This window comes from Euprymna scolopes, chromosome 20 (assembly GCF_053919585.1).
Source record: "Euprymna scolopes isolate OS-2025 chromosome 20, ASM5391958v1, whole genome shotgun sequence".
Lineage (NCBI taxonomy): Eukaryota > Metazoa > Mollusca > Cephalopoda > Sepiida > Sepiolidae > Euprymna > Euprymna scolopes.
In genome coordinates, this window is record NC_136501.1 from 11,461,118 (window position 1) to 11,474,486 (window position 13,369).

Sequence of the window (13,369 nt, forward strand, 5' to 3'; positions counted from 1 at the left end):
ATTTTTATTTTTGTTCCTATCCAAAGTGCCCCCCCCCCTTTTTTTTTTTTTATAATAGCTGGATTTTCCCCACATTAAAAACTGACCTTGTGTCTAACTCTGCCCTTGTGAGGAGGCAAGTAAGTAGGATTAGTATACATTAAAAAAAAAATGCTTAGTTTATCAACTTTATTATTCTTAATTAGAATTATTCAGGTTGCTGTTCTCATTTGGTGTTATTTTCAATGTTTTTGATCAACGAAACTTACGATCTTTCTGGTGTATCTCTAACTTGGGAATCAAGAATAGTCAAAATATTTCAAATATAAATTATCAGCTCAAATTCAGAAAGTCTATTCTATTTTACGTTAAATAGAATGTGAAATATTTATTCAGTATAGTAAAATAAAAAATGTTTTTTTTTAATCTGCTGTAGTAAGTTAATTCCAGAGGGTGTATATAGAAATATAAGGGAACAAATTTAATAAGCTATTCCCCAAAATATTAAAACCAGTGCAAGAGATCTCATCAATTTTGAATCGGTTAAGATTTCCTAATAAAGTGCTTGAATTATTAAAACTCCTGAAGTCGTTGCCAAATCCATTTGACTTTACTAGTTACTGCTTAGTCTACACTTTTGATGATATAATTATCTAACCTTCTTCTGAATCCTAAAAATCAATTGATGCTATATAATTGCACACCTTTTATTTTGAGGCTTCTGCATGAAATGTTACATATTGGCTTTCCTCCAATTGGTGCCATAAATATCAAATGGCATCTTGCGTAATTCATATTTGGTTTAACATGTCCGATATGCAGGCATGTTGGATGCTTTTCAGAAATTTATTTTCATATTAACCCATCTCCACTCGTCGGAATAGATTACTGAGCTTTCAGCTACTTCTCGTTGAATAATTGGTTGTGTTGTATAGTGTCGTCTTTTAACAGTGTTAAGGTTCCAAGTTTGGTAAGCACAGAATTCAGAATCAATTAGAATTATTTATTTATTTATTTTTTTTTTTTTTTTCAATATTTGATTAGTGTGGGGGTGTAAATTTTAAGTGTAGATATATCAAAGTATATTGCCTGGAATGCATTGCTCCTCGATGCCATGCAACACTGTACCAGAATAGTGGAGACACCAGATTGTGGTTCATTTGAGGACTAAACGAACACGCATGCTTTCTTTGAATACCATGAACTCTGATGGTTCTAGGAGTATGTCGACGAGGTGACCACTCGTATCTATCCTTAGCATCCTTGCTCGCTAAACATTTCTTACATTATCGATGTAATAATTCCAGAAACCATTTCTCTTGCCAGAAAAATGTGAACACCATCTTTGTCATAATCAATTTTTATGAGAAATGTACGGGTTTTCAGATTTTAGATAAAATTATTCCATGTACTTTTTATTTCACGCGCTATTTTTTCTTTGAGAAGTTAACTAAGCTGTAATCTTTCAAACCTAATCAAAAAGTGACCGAAATTTTAAAATATCAAGATTAACTGACATTCAAAACTAGGTCCCCTACCCAGTCAACCATTCACTTTGCACGTACCTATTAAAAACCTACGTTGTGTACCTAACTGGGAGGGAGATAAGTAGGAACTCGTATTGAAACGTGTAAATAATCGGTTGATGGTTAGAAAATTGTAATTAAACTTGGTGCGTAGGTGGGGTAGGTGTAATGCTAAATCATTTCACTCTGAATAATTTAACTAATAAAAACTAAATAAGAATTGCCTTAGAGAAAACAGAACCTGATTTCAATTTTCAACCAGATATAATTTTGGTTGTTTTATACAGACGTTTTTTTTGTTTTTTAGGAGGGGGGGGTCGTACTGGCCCAGTTTATAACTCCATCTCAATAACTTTCTTCCTGTTGGTATTTTCCAGCGGTTTAAGTAAGCAGCCAACAAGAATGTACCTAGCCCCCCCCCCCAGGTAATTTCAAAGCATGTTTACTTGTGCTCTAACTTGCATACTATGTGATATTAGTGATGCTTCTCCTTATGACAATATTAGAAATTCTTGCTTTGCATGACTAAACCAAATGACTTGTCTGGCATAAATGATTTGCTTGTTGCCCCTACCTCATCATTGTCTGGTGCCATTATTTTTCAAAGATTATTTGATCATGAGGTAGAGCACAGGATTTAGTAGATATTGTATGCAAATCAGTTTTTCACTTAAGCAATATATTACACATGAAAAAAATGCCACTGTGGAATTTCCACGGGTTCCGCTAGTATAAATAATTCTAATAAGCATTTTCTCTTGTAAAATGGCCCAGTGGTGACTAACATGGGCTTAGGTGTGCCTTGTTGGAGTTTTGTCATGTATATTGCATAAAAAAAAAAAAAAATCGCTGGGGTCGATTATTCTTAAATCCTGGTAAGGTGATTAGTTTCGGAAAACTTTGAAATGATACAAGTATGTTTCTGCTTTTGGCAACGTTTCGAGTTGTCATGGATTTCTCATTGCCACAGGATTTAAGCAAATATTATTTCAAAAGAAATAAGGTTAGGCTTGCACAACCCTTGCTTCATTATAAACTCAACTTTTTAAGGGATACAATTCTCTTCTTGACCAAGGGAAATATTGATCATGTCCATTTTCAAAGGGCATTCATTCCATCTGCACAAAGATGTGCAGAAAATTTTGAAAGAGCATTTCAAACTGAAGCATGACTAGACTTTCAATTCTGAAGATGCTTGAAAATATTAAAGATGAATTGGAAAAAAAAAAAATTAGCTGGCCACCTGGCATTGTCCAATCATAAAATATGCTTAAATATATTTTGATTAATGCAGATTTCCAAACATGGTTAGTCCCGGGGGGGTTTATACCCCAATACAAAAATGTTTATAGTGTTATAGTGTTAAAAATCTTAGATTTAGATCACGTTTATTTAAAAATACCCCCTGGATACACTGGTTTGTTATTTTTTTAATAGCTATGAACACAAAATGTTTCCATAAATTGAAATAGGAAGAAAAATAAGAGTTCGTTATATAAACATTACCTTTCAGTCTGATTCACCTTCAACGAAAACTAAGTCACTGAGTCAGAGTACTGGTAGGGAAGAAAAGAAATGTTGGATACTAGGAATTATGAGCACGTAAGCAAAATTGGGGTGACAAAACATCCCATGGAACTAACACAGGGTTAATACAATCATGAAGTACCTGTCGGCATTATTTTAATTTTATCCATTTATAAAAATTTTATTCTTTTGGCTTTGAAATACTAGAAATGCTATTTTTGATCATTAGTTTTCAGTTTTATTTATTTTAAATGATTTTCTTATTTTATATATAGATCTGTTGTTCCGGTGACTAAATGAACAGACCACCAGCCCCGTACTGGGAATCCTCCTTCCAGATACATCAGCGATATGAAGACACAGCTCTGGTGATATTTCAACAAATACAAAAAAAGAAGGAATCAAGATTTTCCCCATTTTCCAAAATCCCACCGTCCTCCAGCAACGTCAATTTTGATCACTACGGTAATTCGGGTGTCGTGGCCAAAAAAGCAGCAGTAAAACAAGTCAGTGTCACAGTGACGGACAAAGAACACGCAACATCCCAGATTTGTTCCATTTCTTGATTTTCTTTATTCCTGGATTTTCCCCCAAAGCTTTCTTCCCCTTTTTGGTAATGATATGAACCTGTCATTTTGAGATCCTTAATCCAAAATGGAAGTTTTACCCTACTTAGATCCTGACACGGAACCCCTTCCATTTGTATGGTACGTGCTGGCCACTACAGGAGATGCTCCTGAATGCAGAGTTGGCCATAGCTGTTGCCATATTCGGAAGAAAAAACCTACACCTGATGAAGAAAACTCTGATAATGGAAGCTTATACTTGATAGGTGGCGCCAATCCAAGCTCCACTTTTTCTGACTGTCCTATACTGGATTTGAACTCTATGCACTGGGACAATAAATGTTTTAGCGGATTCGTCCCCCGGTATGAACAATCTCTTTTCTTTCCCAAAGACAACCCAAACAAAATCTATATTTTTGGTGGTGCCGACATGTCGGATAACTTTAATGACATTCTAGTATTAGATAACGAAGCAAACGAATGGTCCAAACTTGCTGTGCAGGGTGATCCACCCTCACCAAGAACTTACCATAGTGTCTCGTCTGTTGCTGATCGTCTAGTTGTTTTTAGTGGTGGTTCACAAGTCGCGACTCCTATTTCAGGAACTCAGGTGCATTGTTTTAATCTAACAGATTCTACTTGGTCGACATTGGATATCCGAGGCGAGGCCCCGAAACCTCGTTTGGGTCATGTGTCTATCACAATTGAAAATAAAGTCTACTTCCATGGAGGATTATCCGAAGGCTTATTTTTTGATGACCTTTATGCTATAGATTTGGATAAGGAGTGTTGGCTGTTATTGGAACCAGTGTCGGGAGTACGCCCATCTGCTAGAGCTGCACATGCAGCAGTGGCTAGCGGCACCAATTATATTTACATGTTTGGTGGCATGTGCAAGGACGGTGCTCTCAATGACTTTTATATGCTTAACATAGGTAAGTAAAAACCAACTTTTCTATTTATAAAAAGTTATGTTTATATTTCTATGTATAGGATTCACTCCTAAACTAGCTCACTGATCGTGAGCTTTGAAACTTAGTTGCTCGACAGAAGGGTGAGTAAAATGTGTTTAGTCTTTAAAACTAGGTTATGCGAAAATTTGTCTTTTTCTAATTGCTCCTCTGGATTTCTTCCCCCCCCCCCATTAACTTATCCCAACCTCCACTTTTTCTACCCATCCCATTCCTCTTTTCTTTTAATGCATTGAGCAAAAAATCTAATTCGTTTACAGCATCACATTTAAAATGGATAGAGTAATGTTATTTTTTACTCCTGGATAACGCAAGTCGAACAAAATATAATGGCGTTCTTGATCCCAGATAATTTCTTTCCCCTACTACACCTGCTTACACAATATGAAAAGGAATAATGAATAATATTGAAAATGGTCCAGGTATTTAAATGTAATACCGTAATTTAAACATTATTCCTAAATAACTCTGAGTAGAAAAGTGAAAGGTCCTTTGTGAAAACTCGAATACCTCTGACTTTGAAATTTTAACGAGATGTTAGACATGAATTTTTTTTTTGGGTCGGGGGGGGGGGTATTTTAATAGGTTTTTAGAGGCATAATATGGACACAAACTCCTATTTTAGATTTGTATTGGATTTGATCCATGGTCATTAGAAATCCAATTTAGTAAAATTTGGGAATTTCAGTTTAAGATCCTTTTAAGATCAAGCCTTAGATTTTTTTATTTATTTTTTTTTTTTTTCTGAAGAATTAAAATTGTATAATGGATTTGAATTATGAATAAGGATTGTAGACATACAATTTAGTTTCTAAAATTAAGATGAGGATTGATAATTTGAATTCTTTGGACTACTGTTCTCTTGAGTTTGTATAAAGTTTCAGTCAATGTAATCTAACAACTCCAAAGGTTGTATTCAGTTAAAAACTGACTTGAAAATAAGACTTCAACATAACGAGTATTGAATATTTTTTTAAATATTTTTTGTATCCATCAGTAACTATCTAATTTTATCTATCATAATCATTTTGTATGAGTTCCTTCCTCATATGCTCCGAAACAGTTGAGCCTATCTTTTGCAAATTTCACACAAAGCTAATTTATGTCTGGCAGTGTTCTTAGATATGTTTAGTACAGAAATTCATTTAAGTATCAAAAATCCAATCATAAAAATTTTTTTTTTTTTTTTTTTATTATATAAAAAAAATTTTACAGGGAATATTTTACATCAGCCAAGGGAAATAATAAAATCTAAGCAAATCAAACAAAAAACAGATTTGTCATCTGGAGATAGATCATTTTACTACAGATCGAATGATCCTCTAGTCGAGATTGGGTGTACCTCACCCTTTTGTTTTAATTTTTTTCTTCAATTTACGATAAAAAAAGATACCATTTAAAATCGCCTCAAATCATTTCTTTGTTTGCATATTTTAAAATTAAACATTAATCAGAAGTGATTTCTCCTGGGCATTCATCGTCAAGCCCTAATATCAGCTGACGTGCTATTGTAAACAGACGAAATTTGAACGAAATTATCCCCCCTCCCTTGGAAATAATCCACTGGGCAAATTATTCCTCATGATAATCAATAGAGGATTGATTTTTATAATAACCACGCAATCTGCATAAATCAAAATGTGTTTAAACGTATTGTATGACTGGACAACACTGGGTGGTTAGTTAGTTTTAACATGTAATCTGAAAGAAATATGCAACTAACCTAAACTTTAAAGCACTATGTATTCGCTATAGAGCTCACTCCACTGTTAATCTGGAACTAAACTGCAACCTTAGACACTCAACTCAAACGGCACAGCAGTTAAAATTTGTTCCGACCTTCATGTGTATCTTGAACTCTGAAATAAACGTGGAGTTTAGAATGAAACTGTTTAAGCCATGGAGGTAGCATGCTCTCGTTTAGTCGGCTATGACTGGATAGACATCACAAGTAATTAGCAATTGTTTTGACTGATGCCTGCACTGAGGATTGAACCTTCAGAAGAGTAACTTTACAACTGAATTTTCCATGGTGTAGTGGATAATATTAACTCTGATTACGATGGCCCAAATAATACAAAGCAAATACTAATTGGACAAAATTTTAAATCCATTGATTTTCTAAACAGAATCTTTGTATTTGAATGTATTGTATTTGTATTTGAATGTATTGTATTTGTATTTGAATGTATTGTATTTGTATTTGAATGTATTGTATTTGTATTTGAATGTATTGTATTTGTATTTGAATGTATTGTATTTGTATTTGAATGTATTGTATTTGTATTTGAATGTATTGTATTTGTATTTGAATGTATTGTATTTGTATTTGAATGTATTGTATTTGTATTTGAATGTATTGTATTTGTATTTGAATGTATTGTATTTGTATTTGAATGTATTGTATTTGTATTTGAATGTATTGTATTTGTATTTGAATGTATTGTATTTGTATTTGAATGTATTGTATTTGTATTTGAATGTATTGTATTTGTATTTGAATGTATTGTATTTGTATTTGAATGTATTGTATTTGTATTTGAATGTATTGTATTTGTATTTGAATGTATTGTATTTGTATTTGAATGTATTGTTTGCTACAATTTTTTTAAATGGTGATTTCAGATTGTTTGACATTTACCCGGTTGGCCACAAGTGTACCTGCTCCTCCTCCCCGCTTGGAAATGGCGATGACTCTTTTAGAAATATCTCTTCCTATAATGCAACAGTCCAAAGATAGCCCACCATCTGCCAGTGCATCAAAGCAAAGCAAAGGTGATTTTTTTTTTTTTTTTTTTTTTTTTTTTTTTTTTTTACCCAATTGTTTTACTTTTGATTTTTACAATGACTATTTAAAACATTTATTGAAGATATTTGAAATTGTGATGCTAGAAATGTTTTTTAAAGTGTCATTAATTGCATAGTTTTTTACAGACTGTTTCAATTTTTTTCTTGTACTTTTTATAGAAATCTTTTATTTATAACTAAATTTTTTTTACTTCTCACTACCCTCTTTTTGTGCATATCTGCGTACAAGGATCTTTTGTATCCTTAATAACTTGCTGTCACCAATCTGATTCTAAATCTGCTTATGATCCTATACAATGACTGCAGTTGCCTGGTTATGCTACAACAGCAGGGTAGAGCTCAGTACTTTCAGCAGCAGGGTGGCACTCGTACTGCATACTGTCTGAACGACAGCTGCACAGGCATGAATCGCTCAAGTAGCAGTTTCATTCACCAGATCCATAGTTAGACTTTTTGCCTGTGGGTTTTCTTGAAGACTACTTGGCAAGATCTTATTGAATGTGGAACACATGAGCTACTATTGCTAATGTGCCATTTGAGCTGATGCCAAATACACCTTTTGGCAAGTTCCAGATAACCATATGCCAGCAACCAACCTAAACTCCATGAGTGAACTCTCATGCTGTTGGAACTCAAAAAATATTGCATTGAAACTATAATTGTTTTGTATAAGGATTTGATTTGTTTGAAAAGAAAAAAAAATCAATTTGGCTTTTTATTTTTTTATTTGGCTTTTTATTTTTTTATTTGGCTTTTTATTTTTTTATGGCTTTTTTTTATGGCTTTATTTTTTTATGGCTTTATTTTTTTTGTCTTTATTTTTTTATGTCTTTATTTTCTTATGTCTTTATTTTTTTATGGCTTTATTTTTTTATGGCTTTATTTTTTTTTTATGGCTTTATTTTTTTTTATGGCTTTATTTTTTTTTATGGCTTTATTTTTTTTTATGGCTTTATTTTTTTTTATGGCTTTATTTTTTTTTATGGCTGTATTTTTTTTATGGCTGTATTTTTTTTATGGCTGTATTTTTTTTATGGCTGTATTTTTTTTATGGCTTTTTTTTTTTTGGCTTTTTTTTTTTTGGCTTTTTTTTTATGGCTTTTTTTTTTATGGCTTTTTTTTTTATGGCTTTTTTTTTTTATGGCTTTTTTTTTTTATGGCTTTTTTTTTTTTATGGCTTTTTTTTTTTTATGGCTTTTTTTTTTTTATGGCTTTTTTTTTTATGGCTTTTTTTTTTTATGGCTTTTTTTTTTTATGGCTTTTTTTTTTTATGGCTTTTTTTTTTTATGGCTTTTTTTTTTTTATGGCTTTTTTTTTTTTATGGCTTTTTTTTTTTATGGCTTTATTTATTTTTTTTTTTATGGCTTTGGGGGGTTACTATCACTTAGAACTTATATACTCTGTAGATCATAGTATATACGAATTGTGACGTGCATCGCGTCTAGATTTGTCGACTTTTACACAATTCTTGCTATTTCGGCCCGTCTTGTGTTGATTTCGGCTTTTTTGTATAAAAGCGAAACTGATGTGAAACTAAGGTGTGATTCTCGGGCTAGTTTTTTTTTTTTTTTTTTTTTTTTTTTTTTTGTCAGTTTTCACTGCCATATCGGACAATTGCTTTCATTTGGACACTCCCTTAATAAAGGGGGAGCTGGTTTTCCCCAACATGTTGGGAAACAAAGTTGAGTAGTAAAAAAAAAAAAAAAACACTCAAAAGAACTATCCTGCAGTTAAAATTAAGTGCGGAATTTCATTTCCTTTGACCTAATTACATTCGCCACGCACCTGCCATTTATAAACGTTAAATTGAAATTGTTTTCAGTTACTTTCCTTTCGTGTGCAAGCGGGTAACTTACCAAGTTTTTCACCTCAACGTTCAGGGTTCGATCCTACCTACCTACCTACCAAAACCTTTTTATTTTTCTTTTATTATATTTTTTCTTTTTACATCAAGTTCACTTTTTTTTTTTATTCTCCTCCCCTGATTTTTTTTTTTTTTTTTTTTTTTTATATTTCTCTAACATAGGGTTCGGATCTTGATTGATTTTTAAAATCTTTAATCAGTTTTCAGGTACAAATTTGGCTGTCAAGGGGTCAAAGTTTAATGATTTGACCTTTGACAACTACCAAACTCTGCCAATTTTGGATATAAACACTTGAAATTTTAGATGTAATTTCCTTGAACATGGATCAAACTTCAATTTGATTTGACCCCAAAACAAATGTTAAGTGGGTCAAAATTGGGGTCAAAGTTAAAAAAAAAAAAATTCACCTCCCAGCCAATAGCCAATTTTTGGTCTAAACATTTTAAATTTTACTAAGTATATTCAGACATAGTGCAAGCTTTTTAATCGGTTCTTGGCCGAAAATTTGGCTATTTGGTCACAGTTCAAGATTTGGCCTCTAGCAAACTATTCGGCCAATTTTGGGTCTAAACATTTGAAATTTTACATAAGGGGTATTCAGACATGTAGAAAGCTTTTAATCAGTTTTGGGCGAAAGTTTTGCCAAGAGGTCAAAGTTGAAAGATGACCTTTGCATACTCTACCAAACTCCTCTACCAATTTTGGGTTTCTACACTTAAAATTTAAGATGTAGGTTTCCTGGACATGAGTCAAACTTTATATATACACCTACACATATGCACATAAAGTTATGAACAGTACATAGGCTCCGAGCAAAGCTGGGCTGAACTGCTAGTATTTGTATAAATCAGCAGTAGGTTCTCTACAGTGCAATGTTGACTACAATGTATTGTGGCCTGTCACTGTAGGGAGACCTGTGAAGTTTCCTCCCTGTGCACTGGGTTCTGGATATGACCTTTAAACTATATCCGATGGTGAAGCCCCAGCTTACAGGCTTTGGGGAGTGTGGAGCCACCCTTTAATTGCTATTGCTCCCAGGTCCACTTTCACCTGGAGTGGTAGTATCTGTTAGGGTCCCAACTATGGGTTAAATAGAAACTGACTTGCAAAACATATCTTATTAAAATATTTTTCTTTAAAATCACTGGATTTGGCATTAAATAACTTAAAAAGGGTTGATATGTCTTAAAACAAAAATCAACCAACCTGTGCACTGGAATGGAATGGATCCTTAATTGATTTGATTGAAAACAAAAAATGGTTGATTTCACAAATTTTGATGACAAAAATATGGGAGTGTAATTCAATTTTGGGTAATGTTGGGTCTCCTTGCTAGTTTATGATGTAAACAAGGCAGCTGTTTTCCACGCGAATTCAGTAGTAAGTTAGATTTTTTTTTTCTATAAAACTTTTTTTTTTTTTCTATAAAACTTTTTTTTTTTTTTTCTATAAAACTTTTTTTTTTTTTCTATAAAACTTTTTTTTTTTTTCTATAAAACTTTTTTTTTTTTTCTATAAAACTTTTTTTTTTTTCTATAAAACTTTTTTTTTTTTTCTATAAAACTTTTTTTTTTTTCTATAAAACTTTTTTTTTTTTCTATAAAACTTTTTTTTTTTTTTCTATAAAACTTTTTTTTTTTTTTTTCTATAAAACTTTTTTTTTTTTTTTTCTATAAAACTTTTTTTTTTTTTTTTTCTATAAAACTTTTTTTTTTTTTTTTTCTATAAAACTTTTTTTTTTTTTTTTCTATAAAACTTTTTTTTTTTTTTTCTATAAAACTTTTTTTTTTTTTTTTCTATAAAACTTTTTTTTTTTTTTTTCTATAAAACTTTTTTTTTTTTTTTTCTATAAAACTTTTTTTTTTTTTTTTCTATAAAACTTTTTTTTTTTTTTCTATAAAACTTTTTTTTTTTTTTTCTATAAAACTTTTTTTTTTTTTTTCTATAAAACTTTTTTTTTTTTTTTCTATAAAACTTTTTTTTTTTTTTTCTATAAAACTTTTTTTTTTTTTTTCTATAAAACTTTTTTTTTTTTTTTCTATAAAACTTTTTTTTTTTTTTTCTATAAAACTTTTTTTTTAATTTTTTTTGCATTTACGAAAAATGGTTTTTGAATAAATTCTCTTGAAATGTTTTTAAAAAAATTTAAAGCAAAAATCATAGCATCAATCGTAGATAACTCTTGTTAAACAGAAGCACAACTGTTATTTCCAAGTTTAACAAAATTTGGTAAGTTGGAAGTGATTTTCCAAATATGACATGGCATACTAGTATAGCAAAAAAAATGCTCAATCGATACAAGAATTTTAAAAATACCTAAATAAAAGTTTAGATGCGAAACCCTTTTAATCAGTTTATAAAGCGAGCCCTGGAGTCCAGCAGAACAAGTTCGTTTGAAATCAGAATCTGACGGTTATCTGCCTCTTACCAAAAGAAAAAAGTTTGTTTTTCCTGAAAACAAAAACAGCCATAAAAGAATTTAAACGTCTGAAAAATATTTGAATTTAAGTTTTAAAGAAATAAATGTGGAATTCACAAAACTTTGAAAAATACACCTATCGTCTTTAAAATAAAATGATATAAATGGTAAACGAATTATTATTAGAAATATTTTTAAATTTCAGGAGTTATGGTTGAGTATTTAATCACTGAAAACAAAATTGAAAATATGGAACATTTCAAACTGTTTAACCAATGTAATATTTTGAAAGTAGATGCTGATTTTTTTTTTCTTTTTTTTTTTTTTTTTTTTTTAAATATAAAAATTGATTTTCATTTTTGTCTTCAATGTCTCATACTCGAGTTATTTTTATCTGTTGCCATTTCGTCTGACTACTAGGATCAGGTTGTCAACTGATCTAATGTTTAAGTCTTCTAACATGGATGTGGAATACTCTCTTGAAGTGTATATGGTCGTTTTAGTTGTTACTTCTGGGCAGTATTGAGGAGTTAATGAATTCGTTACTTCAGGAGCTGGACCTTTTTAAAAATTTAAAAAAATCTGAATCCGTTGAATGTTTGGGTCATGCAGCTTTGCTTTTATTTAGCAAACATGATTTTCGTTATCTTTTAATATTATTTTAATGCTAAAAATGGAAAATAAAAACTGTTAATAAATCTTAATTGTTATAGTTTAATGTTTCTCATTCCAGGTTCAACTTCTGGTGAAATGGACATTACAAAAGAGAAAATGAAATTATGCCTAATTCATGGTGGAATGGATACAGAGGGTGAAGTCTTTGATGATGTCCTCGTGATCCGCATCTCTTGAACTCTACCTTCATTTCATTGCACAACAAAACCGAAGACTAAAATCAAAGAAATATTTGAGTCATTGAAATTTTGATCAAATTTTATTTTATCCAACCTTAAACTGCTATGTATTTTTTCCCACATCGTTTCTCTCGGAAAAGAGGCCTTCAATGGTTTTTGTTATAAGAAATGTTTTTCTACTTGACTCACCTCAATAGTTAATTCCTAATCATGCTTTTTTTTTTTTTTTTTTTTGTCTGAATTTAATCCCAGTGAAATATTTCTTTAGTAAATTGCTTTGTGAAACGTATGCGCGCACACGTGCATTTAAATCTGATGCCATTTGTTCTTCCAGACATAAGTTATTAAATTTAATCAACATAAGTAAAATATTTAAATAGATTTTTTTTTTTTTTTTTAATTCTAGGAATCTTGGTATTAGTAATGAAAAATATTATGCATAACATGATTTAAATGAAAAAAACTATGTAAATACCAAAGAATGCTTTATTTATATTTTAAGATCAAGGTATGTTCTATAGAGGCTGATAATAAAATGGAACTATTAACAATTGTCCCTGGAAACATGCGTCTTATATGCTTGAAAATATGACTAACAATACTAAAAAATTTTTTTTTTTTTTTTTTAATTCAAGAAATTAGTTAAAAAAAAAAAAAAAAAAAAAATAGATCCTATAAATGGCAAATTTAAAACCTTTTTGTAATTTCAATCAATTTTTGCATAAATAATCTTGATACAGAAAATGATTAACTACTTACCAATAATTAATGTGCAATGTATATTTACACTTACTAAATATAGTATTTACTTGTTCCTATTTAATTAACACTTAATGCAGTTTTTGAGTATGACC

General features: G+C 30.6%; 1 protein-coding gene across 1 annotated transcript in view; it reads left to right on the top strand.

Moving 5' to 3' along the window:
• Positions 1 to 12,878, top strand: part of LOC145241321 (rab9 effector protein with kelch motifs-like) — a 40,776-nt gene extending 27,898 nt beyond the window's left edge. Inside the window, exons 2-4 of the mRNA XM_080104138.1 lie at positions 3,308 to 4,533; positions 7,195 to 7,344; positions 12,395 to 12,878. Coding sequence (XP_079960264.1) covers positions 3,687 to 4,533; positions 7,195 to 7,344; positions 12,395 to 12,513 — 1,116 coding nt within the window. The 5' untranslated portion in view covers positions 3,308 to 3,686 and the 3' untranslated portion in view covers positions 12,514 to 12,878. The remainder of the gene's footprint in view (positions 1 to 3,307; positions 4,534 to 7,194; positions 7,345 to 12,394) is intronic.
• The last annotated feature ends 491 nt before the right edge of the window (positions 12,879 to 13,369 follow it).